At 46.8% G+C, this 19488-nt stretch overlaps 1 protein-coding gene across 1 annotated transcript in view; it reads left to right on the forward strand.

Moving 5' to 3' along the window:
* The window catches only part of MAP2K4 (mitogen-activated protein kinase kinase 4), a 92051-nt gene that overhangs the window by 32812 nt on the left and 39751 nt on the right, over positions 1-19488 (forward strand). The window contains exon 3 of the mRNA XM_014962667.1: positions 12522-12696. Within this exon, the coding sequence (XP_014818153.1) occupies positions 12522-12696 (175 nt within the window). The remainder of the gene's footprint in view (positions 1-12521; positions 12697-19488) is intronic.

Consider the following 19488-nt stretch of genomic DNA (forward strand, 5'->3'; position numbering starts at 1 on the left):
TCCAAAATAAATTTCTCCAGCAAATTCCATGTCCTGTGGATCATCACTGCCCTAGTAGGACTGTTCTCTTTTTTTCTGCAAGAATTTTGATATAGAATCATAGAATCATCTAGGTTGGAAGGGACGTTCAAGATCATGTAGTCCAACCGTCAACCTAACTCTGACAAAAAAATCATCACTAAACCATGTCCCTCAGCACCATGTCAACCCGTCTCTTGAACACCTCCAGGGATGGTGCCTCAACCACTTCCCTGGGCAGCCCATTCCAATGCCTGATAACCCTTTCAGTGTGAAAATTTTTCTTAATATCCAACCTGAACCTCCCCTGGCACAACTTGACGCCGTTTCCTTTAGTCCTGTCGCCTGTTCCTTGGGAGAAGAGACCGACCCCCCCTGGCTACACCCTCCTTTCAGGGAGTTGGAGACAGCCAGAAGGTCTCCCCTCAGCCTCCTTTTCTCCAGGCTGAACACCCCCAGCTCCCTCAGCCTCTCCTCACAAGACTTGTGCTCCAGACCCCTCACCAGCTCCGTTGCCCTTCTCTGGACCCGCTCCAGCCCCTCAATGTCTTTTTTATGGTGAGGGGCCCAAAACTGGACACAGCACTCGAGGTGGGGCCTCACCAGTGTCCAGTACAGGGGGATGATCACCTCTCGAGTCCTACTCGCCACACTGTTCCTGATACAGGCTAAGATACTGTTGGCCTTCTTGGCCACCTGAGCACACTGCTGGCTCATGTATCTCAGCACTCTGCTTCTGAATTTAGGTCTTCCGTGTCTGGAACCAAAAGGTGGAGCTCATGTAACTCCATTAAGCTAATAGACATTGACTTTCCAAGGTGCTGAGCATCTGCCTTCCTGCCACACTGTTGGGACTTGGTCTTCTCAGAACTTCTGGAAACCTAATCACCTACTTTTGGGTGTCTAAATCAAATGCAGCCCAGTGTTGCATACTGATCTGGCTCCCGTGGGTTCTGTGTGCTTCACACGTGCTGAGGGATTGAGCTTTGCAATCCAAAATGGTTGCATAAAACTCTGTGTTCCCCATGCTGCAGATGGGGAGCTGGGACATGCTGTGATTTGGCAGAGGTTAGGCCTGAAGCTTGTGGTGGGGTCGGGAGTTCAACAGGGATCTCCTGACAGCTCCTGCTCTACAGGTCAGCTCTGTTCCGTGTCCCATTGACAGCATTGGGGGCTGTTGTCCTAATTCTCAGACACAGCCATGGGCAGAGCTGCTTTTCTGGGAGCAGCAGTGTGGCCGTGCGTGTCCTCTGTGGGGTGAGGGGAGGCCCGTCCCTTCTGTGGCGGGGAAGAGCAACCGTGGGGTGAGACTGTGAGATGGCGATAGCGGCTGTCACCTCCCAAAGCAGCAAGCTGTGGCGTACCCTGCCCAGCGGGGCCAGCAGCTGGGGTGGTGGGAGCGGAGGAAGAGCCTGTGGTAGCAGTGGAGTTATCTGGGGGCTGCCCGGGTCCCCCCTGCCACTGCGGCCCCTCCTTGGTCAGGCACAGGCCCTAGCCGTCACACCCGGGTGTGTGAGACACGCCAAGGCGGGAGTTCACAGCGTTCCCTAATTCCAGGCCTGACGTCCGATGCCCATGCTGCCTCCTCAGGCCTCTGTCACCGGCACCAAGGGGCAGACGCAGAGCTGCCATCCTGCCCTGCCTGGGAAGCTGTTTGTGGTGACGCTGTCTGTGGCTTTCCTGCTCCAGGGACACCAAGGTGGTGCCTGAGGAGAGTCTCGGAAGAGCAGTGGTTCTGAGTTGACTGCCATATTTTTTGTGCAGAGTTGAATGGTGTGTGGAGAGAGGTGAAGCATTCTGGTTCGAGGGAAATTGGAAAATTAACAGGCAGAGCAGTGAAATGGAAATGTTCGTTTTCAAACCAAACCCGACTTCGTTTGCCATCAAACCCGCTTCGGTGTGGCTGCATGTCGGTACGTACAGAGGCTGTACAGAAGAGCAAAGCTGGGTGATGTCTCCCTTGGACAGAAGTATCCTGTAGACTTTCCTTCTAGTGCCTGCCTTTGGGTGAGTTATGCTGCCTGCCCTTTCTCTGGTAACATGGGTGTGTGGGTGACCTCTGACTGGCCAGATTCTTCCTGAGACATGTTAGTTGGATGTCATCATCTGCGACTCCATCCATGCTGATGGCAAAAGTCAGATGCTTGCAGCCTGCCGAGGACCAAGCTCCTGCTCTGGAGGACATGCTCCAGAGCCTGGAGAAGAGCCAGACGGTGACTGTGTTTCTTGCTTGGTGAGCTTGGTTTAAAAAGCACAGGTTTATAAACCTGGGTCACCGTCAACACTTCAGTAATAATTTGTGTGGCTTAATGAGGAAGATGGTTTGGGAAACACATGTTGTCCTGACCATTGGAGAGCTGGAAATTTCCCCCAGCATTTGTTGGTTTGGAAAAGGAGTCTCCTGGCTGTGTTTGAGATGTGGGCTGGTGCCACTGTTGTTTGAAAGGGCTTCAAGGTTTCAGATTTACGGAGGGTTTGATGCGGTTTAAGAATTGCGGCTTTAATTCTGCTGCTTGTGTGGTGGTGGTTCCCAGGCGGTGCCGAGCTTGGCGGGAGCAGAGCTGTTGCCTTAGTATTCAGAGACTCTGGGGATTCCCGAGTTACAGCCCTCGTTGCACATCAGGACGGACACATATGGTCCTGGCATACTGCATAATTCACAGGAAAACTTAAGTGCTGCAGTGCTTATTATTTAAAAGAGGTGAAAGTAGGTCAAGTAGTTTCAGAGGCTATATCAGCTCTTCTGTTCCCTCCACACTGCTGTAATACCAGAAGCATGATTTTTCTCTCCTTTATTGCTTTCCTTAATTTCTAAGTGCTGCCTCCCCTAGAAGGACAGCAGTGTGCATGGTTATGTGCAAACTGGTTGTAAATCTTGGTGCATGGAGGTTTTAAAAGCATTCAGTCCACCAAAATAACCATATCTTCTTGGGAGAGTTAGAAAATGGGAGACTGCAGCTCTATTCATATCGGACTTTTCAATAACATTTGAATCTCTTGCTGTATTTTTCACAGTATTTTAAGACCTATGTATCTGTGCTTTACCATTTTATCTGGTAAACTCTGTAAGTCCTTCTAAAACTTACATTTTGTACTTCATAGAGAAAATCTAACATGTTGCCATCTCTGAGCCTTCAAACGGTCTGATTATCTACATGCAGTAGTAACTTTTTCTGATTGAGAAGTACAGGTGAGATCCAGAATGGGAGCTGGTAGTTCCCAAAATTCTCCTGTCCTCCCTCCTGTGATGAGCCATCTTTGAGACTTGAGCTTTTTGATCAAAAATGCCCGATGGCACCTGTGTGTTATCTGTGTCCCTGGTGCCCCCAGGACCTGTCGAGCTGAGCTTATCGCTGCTGTCCTGCCTGAAATCAGAGGGCAGATTGGGCATCCCCATATCTGAACACACCGCTTTGTCAGGCGTGTTCTGAAAACCTGTCAGACCGTACTGATTTCAGATATATTCAGGGAGCAGGAGATGCTGTTGCTCATCTTTAGAGAACATCTCAGAAGCTGGACTGCCCTCTTGGCCTTTCTCCTTCAGCTTCTTTTCTTCTAGACCCATAACTCTGTCTTTTTGAGCTGGGAACCTGGTCCAAGGTCAACAGGGCAATAGGTGTCCCATCCTGTGTGTCTCAGGGTCCAGTGTCCTGGAACACAGATGAAGTCCTGAAATTGAAGAGAGCCTGTATCTCCACATCTCCTCCCTCTTGGGCAAATCCAGTAGCTGCTAGCTTAATATGCAAAACCTGCTGGTGTTTGGAGAGGGAAATGAGATGAAGGAGATTATAATAATGTAACGTCTTGGACACACAGGTTTTGTCTCTATCCATTTTTTGGATAAATATATTGTTCAATAGTCATTTACAAATAACTAAGTAGGGCATCACTCGTTGATTTGAGCTTAGTGCCTGTGTCCAGGGGAACTCAGTGCTGCGTTGTGCAGATGCTGTATCTGGTTTCTGACCCTGAGTGGCTGTCACTGTTGGACTCCAATTAATTTGAGATAGTCAGTCACAGACATACTTTTTTTTTGCTGGTTGTGTGACATACAGAAATGTCAAAAAGGATTTTGTGTATGGACCACCTGTGTTCATATTTGTGATTTAAGTTGGACTTGAACCCTGTGTTTCCAGATACGGACCTCACAAACCATATTCCTGCAGGAAACCTCAGTAAACAACTGCCGTTGCTGGCTGTAGGAATAAGCTTTGCTTGTTGCCGTTCTGCGTACTCAGGGTCACACCGTGTTTCTTCAGAGCAAGTACGTCCTCTGTCTCTTCAGACATTAATAACCACTTCGTAGTAAAATACCGTGCATTTTTCCCTGGCTACAGAGAAGTGAGATGGCTCTTCGGCTTTGTGGGTTAAAACTAAGGGGATCGATTATCCCTCTTATCTTCTGTACAAATCAAGAAATGGAGACTAAAGAGAGGACGGTGCAGATTCGGAGACTACTTCAACCCCACAGGTCATCATCAGCAACTTCTGTTTTTGTCCTTTGCATAAATGAGTGACTTCCAGAGTGTGTCACGGAGGACATCTGGACCGAATGAACAGGACGCACCCGGGAAAAACAGCAGCTGTACAAAGAGTTCACGGAAAGGACACTGTGGTGGATTGGATGGATGTGATGGAGGTGGGGGTTGGCCTTCAGGGCTGAATTGCTTTTGCCACTCTGCTTGTTTGTGGAACTGACTTCTGGAAAGGACTTAGATTAATCTTGGTGGATTTGGGTAGATGTTCCTTCTCTCCCACCATGGAGGTCTCTCCATGTTGGGAAACCTCAGAAAAGAGAGAGCAAATGGCCAAGCCAGTCTACAAGTGGATTATGGCGACCCTAAACAGTCTTCTCTTTGAGCCTCTCTTAATTCCCTCCTTCGTAAAATACGCTTGAAGTATGGATGGATGGTCCTTCATGCTCATTGTAACTGATGCCCTTGCAGAGACAAGTGAGGATCAGTTGAAAGGGATTGTTTCAAGTATCTCTTGCTGCAGCAGAGTGGAGGCAGCTGAGGAGTGTGGGGGCTTCTCTGGAATCCAGCTGGGTTTGTTTGTCTCTCTGATGTTGTAGGTGGCTATTTCATACCAGTGAGAGTTGGGAAAGGTGATTCTCTAGAACCATTGGCCTTACTCCTTATAGCAACCTTAATTTTCTGCAAGCATCTTTACAGAGCTTACAGAAAATTATGTCTTGGCTCCTGAGAGTCAGTAGAGAAGACAGCCCCAGACAGCCATCTTGGAGGGAGCCAACATTCAAATCTCACCCTAGTGCTAGGCCATGGAGCATGGGGACCTTCAACAGGTGGTGACTTTCACTGGCCTGTAGGAGTCTGATGTCTTGAAGGAACGGCACTTCTAAAATAGAGGTCACATTTGGTCTATTTAGTCTTGTTATGAGCTCTCTTGTAGTCACCACATTTATGATAGCTGCATCACTCTGAAAAAACAATCCCTGTCTTGCAGTTAGGGGATTTTTTTGTCTCCCATCTGTCCTTGTCCGCCACAGAAAGAAAAATATTGTCAGGTACATCTTTGGCACCGAATTTCAGGTTAAGCCCTGTGATGCAGCCCAAAGGGGTTTTTTTTAATCCTAAATAGAAAATAAATCCTCAAGGAGAAGTTGGAGAGCTTTTCACTTTCCCAGACTAGGGTTGAAATTTTATGACATAAAGAGGTTTAAATTAGAAAAATCACTTGTTAGAGTAGTTGAAACAAACGTTTCATGTCGTTGAAGTAACAGTCCTCATTATCTACCTCTCTCCAAGAAGGAGCTGAGGAAAGCCATGAGTTTGCATTGCTGGTGGCTCGTAGGGAGCTGCATTGGTCGGTTGTGCCAGTACTGAAGAGCTGTACTCAAGAGCTCGCTTTCCATGTGCCCCCTGCCCAGGGCTCAGCAGGAGCCCATCTCACCTGAGCCACTCAAACCCTTCTGAGGTCACAGGGCCTCATACTGGGAAGGGAGGTTCCCAGAGCTGGACAGCTTGAGGGACTTGGAGATCTGGAACCTGAGTTCTGTCCTTGGAGAAGTCTCATAATACTACTAATGCTAATTAACCTTCTGTTTATCTGTCACTTGTGTGTCTCTGAAGGTAATAAGGAGGGACATAGTTGTTCGGGTTGTGTGACCTTACCCATGAGGAGAAAGGATGAGATGAATGACAAGCCCAGCTGGGAGAGACCACCAGTCCTAGATTGGTGGATTCAGGATGGAAGCTAGACTTTTTTAATTAAAAAAAAAAAAAAATTAAAAATTTTAATAATTTCTGCTTTAGAGACTGCAAGAAAAAAATGCAGTGATGGTGAATGTGCATCAAGGAAACAGCATGTAACTAACACACAGACATTTGGTTAGGAGGTTGAGTGCAATTATTCATGTTTCTAATCACAGTAATAATACAATTGGAAATAATAATTGCCATTGCTATAAGAAAACAAATTGCTTACGATTTCATATGTTAACATACAGTTCAAATCATCAGGTGCTGCATTGCTCCCAATGAGGGGAGGTTGTCTAGGCAAAATTTGGAAGAAAAATACATAGTTTATTAATTTCTTATGTTAAGCACTCCATGGGTAGGTGATTAGCTGAGTATTGTGTTATACGTTATTGTGTTATGTGATAACAGCACCATGTTTTCCTGTCATTTTCACAACTTTTCCTGGCTGAAGTGATACACAAGCAACCCTGGGTAGTAATCACATTGTCCCGTTCAGTTTCAAAAGGAGAGAAGCGGACCTCATCCAGAAACTTTCCAGCAGGCTACAGTAAGCGTAACTGTCTGTTAGCCATTGTCAAATATCTTCCATACATGCAAAAATGGCATCTATTAAAGTAATGGAATTTGTCTCAGAAATAGTGTCATTCAATTGGGTGATTTTTGTGTAATGATAATGATATTGCACCTCAGGATCATTTTGCAAGCTATTTATAGTATGTGTTCAGGTCCTTTTGGTGATTCTTATGGATGTGCTCGTGTCTCTGTTCCCTGTTCTTTTTCGGGTGCTGACCGTGGCTCAGGAGACTTAATGTTTCAAAAAGAGTCAGTATTCTCAGAAGGGTTGTTTAAATTAATTAGCTCAGCTTTTTTTTGTTGTTGTTTGTTTGTTTTGTTTTTTTCTGGTATTATTCTAAATGCTTGAATCCAGTGTCAGTTTTGAATACCCAGCTGTGCTGGGTTCAGCGGGTGTGCTACAGTCTGGCTTGTGTCCAGATCAAAATGAGTTTGAGATTAATGTGCTCAGTTAAATTCAGTACAGGCTTCACCACGATGAATTGAGAGGCTTCCTCTGTGTCAAGGGCAGGTTTAATCAAAATCCATTATAACTCAGTAGTTTACCAGGGGAACTTAATACAAAATATTGACATTTTAAAAGCCTCAGCCAAACCCCATTGAAGTCAGGGAGACTCTTTGCAGCCGTGAGCATGTGCTGGACTGAGTCTGAGGGCTGTGGAAGGGGCTCTGCAATCTACTTGTTAATATCTTTATTTTCAAGTTTTGGAGGAATATAGGAAGCCCGAGCAATGCTGGGGATAACTTTTGCTGCTTGGTCATGGTGTAAGGGAGCAGGTGTGCTTTTGCTTTTAGTCTGAGCAGCTAAGACGTACAAAACTAAACCATTTCCTTCCTTTGACCTGTTTTCTGTATCTCCTCTTCATGCCAAGGAATCTGTTATCAAATATAACTAAGCCTCAGGACAGCTTATGTGGGTCAGAGCAAAACCCATGTAGTTCTGCTCCTCTTGAAATAACACTGTTGCTCATCAGCTTATTAGAAGCAGAAATTTCTTCTCAAGAAAATCTGGTAGATTGTGAGAGCTCCAACGTTTTCTTCTTTTGGAGACTTTCTCTAGTGAAATTTAAACTAGGGTTGTTTTTTTATTGACATTAGCCTGCAGGGTCTGAAAACGGTTTTATAAGTACCACAGACGTTGAGACAGAAGCTTTGCAACCTCTGTGGGGTGTGTGAAAGCCGGGGGGGAGGCTGTTACCAGAGTCAGGAGCCGTGTTTTCACCCCGCAATTACGGACAGTGCAGAGTGTTACTGAACCCCACATTTTGCATGGAAGCTTCTCTCTGAGGATTTACGTTTTAGCATTCCTTTGACTGGAATGAGGATCTGAAAGATCTGAAGTCCTGTTGTGTTGAGCAGCTTTTACCAAACTTGTGGAGAAGTAGATTATATTCTCATTAACTGTAGTGGAGAGAGGAGCCTCAGTGAGAGACTTCCTGGCAGAATCCAGCACTGGGCAGGCTTGGGAAGCACAGCTGGTTTGCTTGGATCTTTTTGGCTCTGCAGATTTGTTTTATTTATGCCAACCATAATGTCAAATACCTCAACTTTTGGGCTTCTTTTTGTCCTGCAGAACTCTTAACAAAGTGAAGAGGAGATAGGTAGCTACCTAAAGCATCTTTCTGGCCTTGCTTTATGTCTGATAACTTTCAATTTTGCTTCAAAAATCCACCAAATTTTCTCTGCTTCTCCCCACAGCCCTTCTTTTTCATGCCAAGGAAATGCTTGTTTTGAAGGTTTTTGCATCCCTGCAGTTGAGTGCTCACAGCAGAGCTCGGGGAACTAACACAGCCCATCCTGGAGCTTCCCAGTGCCTGTGGTTCTTCCCGGGGGGTTCTGTGGTGGCTCTGCCTCCCCGGGCTCGCAGTGACCACCCTGTGTCCCCAGAGTCTGACCCTGTCCTTGGCCCGGCCACCGTGCCTGGCGCCAGCCGGCTGCCTGCCTCCTGCCAAGCTGGACCCGCAAACGGTTTCATTTCTGACAAAGGGCAACTGTTTGGAGGAGTTGTTGTCCTGCTTGGTGCTCCTAATCCCTGGGATAACTGCTGTGACGAGCGCAGTAACCATCTGCAGTAAGAGCAATACATTGGGGCCTTTCAAGTGCAGCGATCGCAACCGCCTCCTGAGCCTTTTCTTTTTTCTTTTTTTTTTTTGGCTTTTAAAACTTTTCAAAAGCAAGATGAGGAGTTGGAAGCTCAAGTAGTCCTGGACAAGTCAACAGGAGTATAGTCCATAGGCGCATTTGAAAATCCTGCTTTTAACTGTTTGAGGAGTATCTCGCCCTCGTTAGCTATTCATTTTATTTTTTAAATCTTACCTTACGCCCCAAAAGTCCATTGTAGACATCCTGATTATTTGGAGAGGATACGGCCATTTTTGCCGAACATTCCTGGCCTTAGAGAGATTTGGATTGCACAGTTTAAAACCGAAATGGCAAGAGGAGGCATGTGTCTGACCACATCTGTGCAAACGCTAACGAGCACTAAACACAGGGACCAAAACCCGATAGGTTGCAGAAGCAGGGACGGGGCATTAATTGCTTTTTACCTTCATTAGACACTGTTCTGTGTGGTTACCCTTCTGTTGGCTGAACCGAGCTGTTGTAGTATCCAGTGCACTAGGAGGCAGGGCAGGGTTTTTGGTATTTCGGGGGCATGTCTACTCTGTGGATTTATGTCCTCGTGTATCTGCAGCAGTGCAAATCTAGTAATAGATGTATTGCATTGATTATTTACTTGTTCTTACTGCCTCACTCAGTTTTGCATCAGAAAATTCCTATTCGATATCAATGCAGAGAGTCTATGTTCTATATTTGCATTTTTTGAGCTGCTTTCATGGCCTGGGAATCTCTTGGGATTTTGATTTACACTGAAAAATTCCTGAAATAAAGTGTAGTTTTTTGATGCTAAAAGTAACCATTGTGTTTCAGTTACCCACTCTTAAGAAAGGCCATGCTGCTTAAAGGAAAACTGCATTGTTTCCATGTGACAAATTAGCTAAACAGCAAAATCTATATTAAAGTGTCTGTCACTCTGTCAAATTTGTCATTTGGTTATTTGACCATTTCCCTGGATATTTGAAAAAAGATAAGCAGGAACTGGATTGCAACACAAGGCAGGTGGCACAATAAATGCATAATGGCAAATAAGCTACACTCCAAGAGGTGAGGTGTTGTGGATGGGGATGGTGCATCCCGATCCCAACCCCGGGGTGCTCCTTGCAGCCCCGCGCAGGGGGAATTTCCTGCCTCCCATCTTCTTCCCGTCTGCTGCGGCCGCCCGTCCCGCAGCTGCGGGGACAATGGCACAGATCTGCTTTCATGCTACAGCTGGGGAGAGACAGGCTTCTTGTGTAACAAGGAAATAATGAATTCAAATTTGCCTTCTCTTCTGATATAGGGTAAGAAACGCAAAGTTTCCTGGGCAGAAAAAGAGAAGAGTGGAGATGGGTTTAATCGCTTTATTTGAATAAACCACGTCAACATTTAAATTTTTTGATTCTTATGAGAACTTCGATCTGATTTATTTATTTATTTATTTTTAAATAAGGTGGAAAGGGTTTGCTGACAGTCAGATCTCACATCTCACCCTCCTGGTAGCACCTCTCTTCCTTTTTCTTCCTGCCTTTTTGAAGAAGATATAGCTCTCAATGGTCATGCTTCTTCCTGCCTGCAGCTGGCAAGGGGAAGGCAGGAAATGCCTATTTGCTGGTGCCTCCTCAGCATGACACTTGTTACCCACTTTCTTCCATCAAAAGAACTGTTTTTGTGGGGCTGACAAAATCGGATGGTTGAGCAGTGAGACAGTGATTCGTGCAGCTCCCAGCGTAAGCTGCCTGCGACAACATCTGCCGACTCTGGAGGTCACGTTTCTTTTCTTTTTTTTCTTCTCTTTTTTTTTTTGGTCATCATATTTTCATTCCTTGCTTTTAGTAAGCAAATCCCATGGAGAACTTCACTCAATGCAGTGTTTTATTAGAAGATATGTAAATAGTGCTAACGAAGGGGTGCCACCTCTGCCTCTGTGGGCTGCGGTGTCCATCATGTCTGTGCCATATTGGAGCACTCTCAGTAGGTTTCCCAAATTCTTTCTAAGGGCAGCGGAGGGGCACTGCAGGGAGTGGCAGATGAAAAGCTTCAAGGTAGGGAGGTTGGAGAGCAAGGAAGCCCAGGGCAGGCAGGGGCACAGATGTGAGGAGAGGAGGTGTTCAGCCAGGCTCTTTGTCCAACAGGTCAAGGGTTCAGCACATGCAGCTGCTCAAAGCCCAGAAGATGCTAAACCAAAGCATTGCAGAGAAGCTGAAGGGCAGCAGATGGAGCCATCTGAACCAGAGCTGCTCCAGTCAATTGACCTTTGGACCTGACCTCATTGCCCTCGTAAAACCTGGGTTCCAAATAAAGCCTGGTGGAGGTCATGGTTGGGTCTACCTTTGCACCCGACGGGGTGGTGTCTGCAGCTGCTGGTGACAAATGGTTGGGTTTATCAGTGAGGAATCAGCCGTAACCTCTGTGTTCCTCTGGCTGATAAACTCCATGAGCATTAACGATTTGGTTGGATACTTGGTGTGTGCTCTGTTCCTTTGTGGGGACCTAGATCAGGTGCTCAAGAGAAGTGATCAGAGTCCAAGGGATGAGTTTGACAGAATCTCCCTCGGACACAAGGTGCTCACAAGTACCCATGGGCTTTAATATCTGTGTGAGGTGGGTGTGCCCCGCTGTGGGAACTGTCCTTAATGCTGCTAATGCTACTTGAAAGTGGGAAACTCAGGCTTTTGACTTGCTTTACAACCCAAGAAATGTGAATCAATCAGCTAATTAATTGATGAAAAGCTGAAAATTTGCACAGCATTTTAAGAAGAAAAGTGTTGAAAATACTTTTGCATTTCCTACTAATTCAGTGATAGCATTGCTGCATTTGAATGAGTAATTGTGGGCACCTGAAAACAGCAGTTGAACTGTTCTGGGTCTGCTCCTTACCCGCGCAAACCCTGGTGGCTTCAGCACCAGCAGTGTTTGCCTGAGGACATTAATTAAAGTGCTTGGTAAAGAGACACTTGGACAGTCAGTTTGTGTTTTCTGGTGTCATAAACAACTTGTCTTGGTTTTTCTAAATACAAATTATTGGCCCTTTATTTGTTTTTGAATAAATGAAATTATTACCTAAAATGTTTTTTGTTTTTTAAATTAATTGCAGTTTTCCATTAAGAGCAAACTCTTTCTAAGGTCCCCTTGATTCCCACAGAAGATCTTGCCCGTGTTGCATGGAAACCCAGCTGCAGGGAGCAAGTTGCTGGGCCCGTGGTGGTGTAGAGCAGCAGAAGCTTTGGGGAGATGGGGCTGGGGCGAGGACTTTGGACTCTTTGGTTCTGCATGTTACCGGATCCTGCTTGAAGCCTGATGTATTTTATGCAAAATAGAAAGAACTGTGTAAATAAGTGATTAGAATGACTCTACTGTATGAGACACATTGAATTTTATGCCCCAGCTGGAGAAACTTACCTTTAATTGAAGCTGTGGGCAAGTGTATGTCATTTTTGATTTAACATTGTCCCTCACCCTGCACCCCCCTCCCCAACCAAAATCCTTCGTGGAGTTAGACTGTTGCTATAGCCTTTGTGAACCCCTCTCTTCTAATGTTTAATCAAGTGCTGAAAAGAGAAATTTACAGACTATTTAAAATGTGGAAAAATTGCTTCCCAATATTTTTGACAGAGAGAGACTGAGAACACACAGCATTGAATCATCAGGAAAATTGAAGATTTCCCCTGAACAACATTGGGATTTTACAGCAGAGGACTTGAAAGACCTTGGAGAAATTGGACGAGGCGCTTATGGTTCTGTCAACAAAATGGTCCACAAACCAAGTGGGCAAATTATGGCAGTTAAAGTAGGTGATGCCCATACTTACATTTGTACTTCAGTCCATTAGGAATGAAATGTGATGGAGAATTAATATTCTTCCATCTAGCACCCATCTACTGTTCTTTTCTGTTTATTTCCAGTGTAAAGGCTGCTATTTGCTGAAAATGCGTTGTATAATGGGCATGTTGTGAAGTGATTTGTGAAGCTCTCATAATTGCTTGTGCCCTTTGAACATGCCTGTCAGGCACCTACTGTTTTGACGGGATCGCATTTCTCTGGAGACTGATAATGGGGCACGGGCCTCTCACCTCTGGGTCACTGGTTCAGATACAGCCTAGGTTGGTGGTAGGCATGAGGTGACATCTAATAGCTCCTTGGTGTCTTCTGTGAAATAAGGTAGTGACTTAAAATATGCTCTTTATGTAGGTGTGTGACATGGTGCAGCCTCACTAGGAGACGTGGGAATGGACATCTAGGGAGTGCTTTGATCTTGCTCATTGTAGGACAGAATGTCTTTGCTTTGTGCTTACTGTGCCGGACCTGCTCTGGAGATGGAGAGTGTAGCGGTTTTCTGGACTGTCCATTTTCTATCTTATGCTACCCAAAAAATCACCTTAAAACCAGAAACAATATGCAACCTCCTTTCCCTGCTGGGCAACGTGAAGCAATCTTTGTATTGCTGCAGCAGTGCTGCTCGCGGAGCGTCTGTGAGGAGCTGCTTGTCCGTGGAGCTGGGTGAGATGGGCAGCAGCCACTCTCTCTCTCGGCCTTTCCTCTGCTTGCTGTGGCTGGTAACTGATGGCATCAGTCTCTGAACTCCATTGATGGTATCAACTGTAAGTTGCTCCCATGGCTCTCATGAAAGAGTAGAAGTGAGCCATGTAGGAGTGTGTGTTGCTCTTGTTTCCAGCTCTCTCTGTCTTCTTTGGAACATTCCCTCATCTGGTCTGGAAGCATTCACTCCTGCTGGTCTCACATGCCAGGCAGACGTCTCAGCCCCACCTCTAGCTGCTGTAAATATAATTCATACTTGTCTCTAATGTGTCAGGTTGCTGGAGTAACCATCATCCTTTGATTTTTCTCCAGTAACTATTGACTTCTTCACAGCAGCAGGGTCACTGGCCAGGTCTCTGGGTGTTTTGGATCACCATGCAGTGGTGTCTGAACCTGTTCTTGAATCCCTAGAAGTCTCCAGTAGAGGCTGCCTGTAGCTAAAGGCTTGATTCTCGTAGTTGCCTTGGGTGGAACTTGTAGATGGAGTTTGCAGATGACAGGTTGAAAACTGCTGATGTAGTGAAATGATGCCTGCGCACCCCAGCTTCTCAAACCCGGGGTGTGTGACCCGGGTAACTATAGTTTTGCTACAATAATCATGACAACAATGGGTAAGAAAAAGGCACACTTATAGCTGAGTGGCTTTGTTTTCTGAAGCTCAGCAGTGGGTATGGCTGTGCCGAGAAGAGCATTTTGTTGGACGAGATGAGGTCATGGAGGAGGAGACACGTCTGCTGGCACAGAAATTCCCTTGTTGCATTTGTAACAAGGCAATTCCCTTGACTGTGTTTCCACAGGGAGTGTTCAGCATGGTAGGATAATCTCATAAGCGTTGAGGGTCTGTGATGCAGGTCGAGCTCCTGTCTAGGAGGCAGAAGGCACTGATGCTGTGCTCTTGAAGCACACAGTTGGAGATGACGTTGTACAGCATGTTGAGTGGGCTTTCCCAAGGGAAGAGAGGTGGTCTGAGCCCCAGGGGAAAACGGGGCTCGGGGCCTTACTTTTAAACCAATAAAACCCGGTGGGTTTGAAACGTCAAAGTTGTAGGCTGGGATGGTGCCACCTTCTTTTCTCTGAACCCACTCCCCTTGGGTGGGCCTGGCTAGGCCTGCAGGAGAAGGAAGCTTGAAGGATCTGGACAACCACATAATTTCTAAAATGTTAGTAGCAAGGGGCTACTTCCAGTGGGCGTACACCATGAAACTGAACAAAGGAAGACCTGGGAGTGAAACAGTGGGGTCTCCAAGGCAGCAGCAGCTATGGATGGTTCAGTTATTTGAGATGAGGTTTCAGGACAGCGCTGAGCTTGGACCAGTGACTAGTTCATCCTGAACTACTCAGCCTTTTCTTTCTCAGATTACTGTTGCTTTTGAGCCAATCGAGATTGTGCATTAATCTCCCTGCTCCCGCTCTATCTAAAGCTGCCCTATGGGCTACCCATGTTTGGGGCTGTCCACCTCCTGCTCTTTCTGTCTCCTTCAAGCCTGTGTGGTGTCCTAGCTTCTGGAGTGCCAGCTCCCCACCTGCATTCAGGGAAACCAGCTGCTTTCTGTGGTCTCTCTTGCTCTACAGGGAGGATCTTAACTTGTTTTCTTCTCCTTCAGCATAATGCCCTTCTGTAAGAGAAGATTAAGAAGGTTTAGAAGGATGGTGGATTGAGAAGAAAACGTGCCAGTCTAGTGATTTGAGGTCTTGGCTATGATCTTAATGACATCTACTTGCAGGTCTGTGGCGTTACACCATACTGTGTGCAGGGCATCAGGGACACTGCCCTGCAACCAGCTGGATTGCGAAGCTAGTGTCTCTGGTTATTTGGTGGAATATTTGCTGTCTCCCTCTCCTGTGCCTCCCCAAGAGCAACATCAGTGCAGCAGGGACATCATCCTTGGAAGGACATTCAGCAGTAGGAAATAGCTTTATGGTGGACACAGGCCAAAAGTTGTTGGCTCTTCTGTATTAATGAGTGAAACACAGGGATGGCTACAGAAGCTGCTAATTAGATGCAGAGAAAGTTGGTACGGGGGCCTCCCACAGCTGCTTCTCCATCCCTCACTGACACCCAGACTCCCCCTGCTGCAAGTGTCCCATGCAGTCAGGTGTCTTCCTGCCCTGCTTCTGGAAGGACCAGGTCCTGTTTGCAGCTACCGATACCAGGCTGCACCCCTTGTGGTTTGACAGCCCCTTCTGCCCTGGGCAGAGTCAAGCCCTCTGTGTTGTACAGGGGTGCTGCGGTGAGGTTGGGAAGAGCTGGGGAAACATTGCTCTTTTCTTGGTGCTGGAGCCTCCTCTGGCTGATCTCAGCTCCTGCTGTGCCGTGGTGCCTCTGGGCACTCATCCTGCTCACCTCAGCCCACGCAGGTGCAGCTGCCAGAGTGTACCCTCAAATCCTGTCTCCAGTGCCTTCCTCCGGCTTTTCCAAGCTTGTCGTGCCTTTGCACAAGGGTCCCTGAAGTGGGGTTCAGTGTAGCCCCTCACTTCTCCCCGCTGGGTGTGTGTGGCCCCAGCACTGCAGAACACACCAGCTCCCGCTGCCCCGGGCGCTCCCCAAGCACAGCCCTTTTGCTGCTCCTCCTGCCTTTGTTCCTTACCTCTGCAGCAAAATCATCCCCGAGTGCTGAAATACCCCCAAATAACTAGAGATCTCAGGCGGTGGGCACCATTTTCTTTCATTTTTTCTGTTTTACGCAATTTGGCTTCATCAGCCATCATCCTGGCAGCATCCCTGGCACCTGCAGTGAGGGTCTGGCTGCTTGTGGCAGGGCTGCCAGGCCCCGGGGGGACTCAAAGCTCTCATCTGGGCTCCAGCGTTGGCGGCAGAGGAGAAAAATGAGCCTGAAGGAGGAAAATGAGCCTCGGCGTGTCGCTGGTGTGAAACCACTGCAGCAAAGCTTTGGCTGGCAGAGCATCGCTGGGGAGAGGCTGAGATGATGAGCTCCTGTCCCCAGTCCTGCTTCTCCCTCTCCTTCAGCCTTGGTCATTCTGTGCCTCTATGAATTTAAATCACAAAAAGACATTACAAGCCTGTTCTGGAACAGGCTGCAGCGGTTGCTGGTTTCGGAGGCAGACAGTTGTAGTCTTTGGTGTGATGCTTTTGCATCCTTTACCCTTCCTGCTGTAGACAGCTCTTCCTAGAGCCATGAGGAAGATGGGGAAAGGATAAAGGAAGGAGGAATCCAACTCAGAGGATTTGTATTCAAATTTTTCTCATTTTTGCCCCTGGAAAATGTTGTATTGTGTTTTTCCAAATCTTAGTAAAAGACAGTCCTCTTGTTCATTAGGTCTTTTCCTCTCTTAGATCTTCCTAGAGATGCCAAGTCCCTGTGCTGTGAGTCACTGACATTGTGGTCTTCCTCTTGCTGAATAAAACCCTATTCATTTTCTTGAGAGTTTATTGGTATATGAGGTCAAGACTCTTCCAGGTGGGAAAGAGAACAGCCCAATTTTGTCCAGTGCCAGCTCTGTGCAAATTCACAATTGCAAGGCCAGTTTGTACATTAATTCCTCACCTCCTTGACAGGTTTCTCTTCTGGGCTCCTTGTTTTCCTTGAAAAAGTCCCTGTCCTGGCCAGCGTTTGCCTGCAGCACCAGCACCAGCTCTCTATGGTATCTCCTGGACCGGCTTCCAGTTCCACCCAGAGTCCTTCAACTTTGCTTCCAGTTTCTTGTGTTCTCTTTAGTCTGTTTTTGCCCGGTCCGTGGCAGTTCAGAATGTCCCTGGCTGCTTCACTCAGTGGAGAGCCCTGCTCCTCCCCGAGATCAGCTCTGTGGCCATGGCTCCTGGTTTCACCACAGAGGCTCCACCGTGTGTGTAGTTCTCCAGCCCCCTTTTGTCTGTGCCCTCCAGCATCACCACAACACGTGCTGTTGTCCCAGGTGCTCTGGGGGTTGTGCATCTTGTTTCTTGAGAGTACCACAAATTCAAGAAACGGGACTGTCTGTGGTACATCAGAGGAACCGTAGAGAAGCCCCATTTTATTTGGGTGAAATGGTTTTCATGGGAAGCTCACCCAGCAGCTGGGGGGTTTCTTTCTGTCCTGAGGTTTCCCTCTGGCACTGGTGATAGCTCACACAAAAAAGGTGCTTTACAAGATCTTTGGCATACTTGGGTTTTCCAAACTGGTATAAAAATACATAAAGGAAAAGAAGTTGAAACTGGAATGAAAGCTGGGGAGCGTTCTCCCTGTTGGAGCAGGATGCTCTGCTTTTTACTTAAATAGTGTATGTAATACCTGGTTTCATTAGCCAGGGTACTTAAAAAGACCCCTTGAAGGCTAGGAAAGTTTCTTCTTTGAAGAGTTCGCAAAATAAAAAAAGCAAATATTTAAAATAGCCAATCTGTTAGGTGGTGCCCGTGCATGTCAGGAGCTGGGGGCCAGTGATGGTGTCCCGAGCCCTCCCGTGCAGCCCCTGCCCCGCAGTGGGGAGCGACTCCAGCAGTTGGGATCTGCTGTTACCAGCTTCTGCCAGTTTATTTTCAGCCAGAGCAACTGCCTGAAAAACACACCATCAAGAGACGAGCAGAGTGGCTTGTGCTTTGATTGACCTTCAGGCTTCTTGCCGTGGCCCAGTGGAAACATCTTGCACCTCTTTTTAATGGAATTGTTTTTCTGTCAGAAATAGTCGCACCCAGGGTCGTCGGCCAGCTGAGGAGAGGGCATTTTTGTCCACGATCCTTGTGTTCGGTTTTCCCCCACCCCAGAGGACGTAGTGATTCTCGGCCATAGACCAGAATTTTCTATATCTTCTGGTATCTATGATAGAAATCAGCCCAGCTGCTTTAGTTCCACCCTCCAATATTTTCCAGCCTAGTCTCCAGTTCCAACTAATCTTCTCAGATACTGTTGCTGGTTTCTTGTTCTCTCTTTAGTCTAGCAGTGTTTTGACCAGGTTACAGGTGGTCTTCCACTTCTTCTAATCTAAACTTGTCCTAAGAAAATCAGAAGCAATTTCAAGATCAAATGGCTAATTGGAGGAGCTGCCGAAGGCACTGTCCAGAGATAAATAAAGTCCAGCAGGATATTAAGCCTATGAGGTGTCCATAGAAGACCCCTGTTCTTACCAGAGAAGCCGGTGGAGCCATTTCTTGTTCAGAGCACAGTGGACCTTTCACATCATTTTGCCTTGTAGTCAGTGCTTACTCTCCCATCCGTAGCTTTAAAACAGATGTTCATGTCTTTGGCTTTCACAGATTTTCTCTGCTGGCATCCTGGCAGCTGAAATAGGCTGCCAAGGGTCAGATAGCCCTCAGAGCAGAAATTTAACACGTCTGTAATCTCTCCATTCTCACCTGGATGCCTGATAGCCCACAAAAGCCCACCAAAATGACACATTGGCTTATTAAGCTCAGCCAAGAGGCAAATTTCTTTGTCCTTCCGATTCCCTGTATGACTTCTGAAGGGAAGTCCTGGGATTTTTTGCAAGCTGGCTTTATTGCAAATCATCAGAGCCATTCTTCAAACAATTAAGTACCCTCTCTCAAGTTGATTCCTTGTGGTTCATTGAGCAGAATTTTCTGTTTCAGCCACCCGTTTGGGCAGCTAGCAGAGAGCTGGGGAAACCAGTGCTCCAGGCCCTGCTGGTGGATCACTGGGGAAAGAGGGAATGAGCAGGGGCTAAAGGGAAATGGTGAGCGAGAACCCTGCTGTAGGAGGTGGAAAACCAGTTGTGAGCAGTGCCTGACGTACTTCTGTCAGCGGGAACTGTGTTTCAGGTGGGTAGATAAATATGATCAGCAACAAGCGGACAGACCCCCTTCTTGCTGCTGGTTTGGTGTCCTCGGTCCCTGGCATTCCCCGGGAGCACCAGTCCTCCAGGGACACTGTTGTGCCTTCTGCCGAGGACACACGCGAGCCCTGTAGGCAGGACAGCACTGTGCTGTCTCGCACCTTGAGGAGTTGGTTTTTCAGTTTGGTGTTTATAGCTTTGTTTTCTTTTTGTTTTCTTTCTTTTTTTTTTTTTTTTTTTTTTTTTTTTTTTGAAATATCAATCAAAAAAAAAAAAAAAAAAAAAAAAAAAAAAAAGTTCTAGGAAAAATATTAAACCC

The sequence above is a fragment of the Calidris pugnax genome, unplaced genomic scaffold, assembly GCF_001431845.1.
Source record: "Calidris pugnax isolate Ruff unplaced genomic scaffold, ASM143184v1 scaffold470, whole genome shotgun sequence".
NCBI lineage: Eukaryota > Metazoa > Chordata > Aves > Charadriiformes > Scolopacidae > Calidris > Calidris pugnax.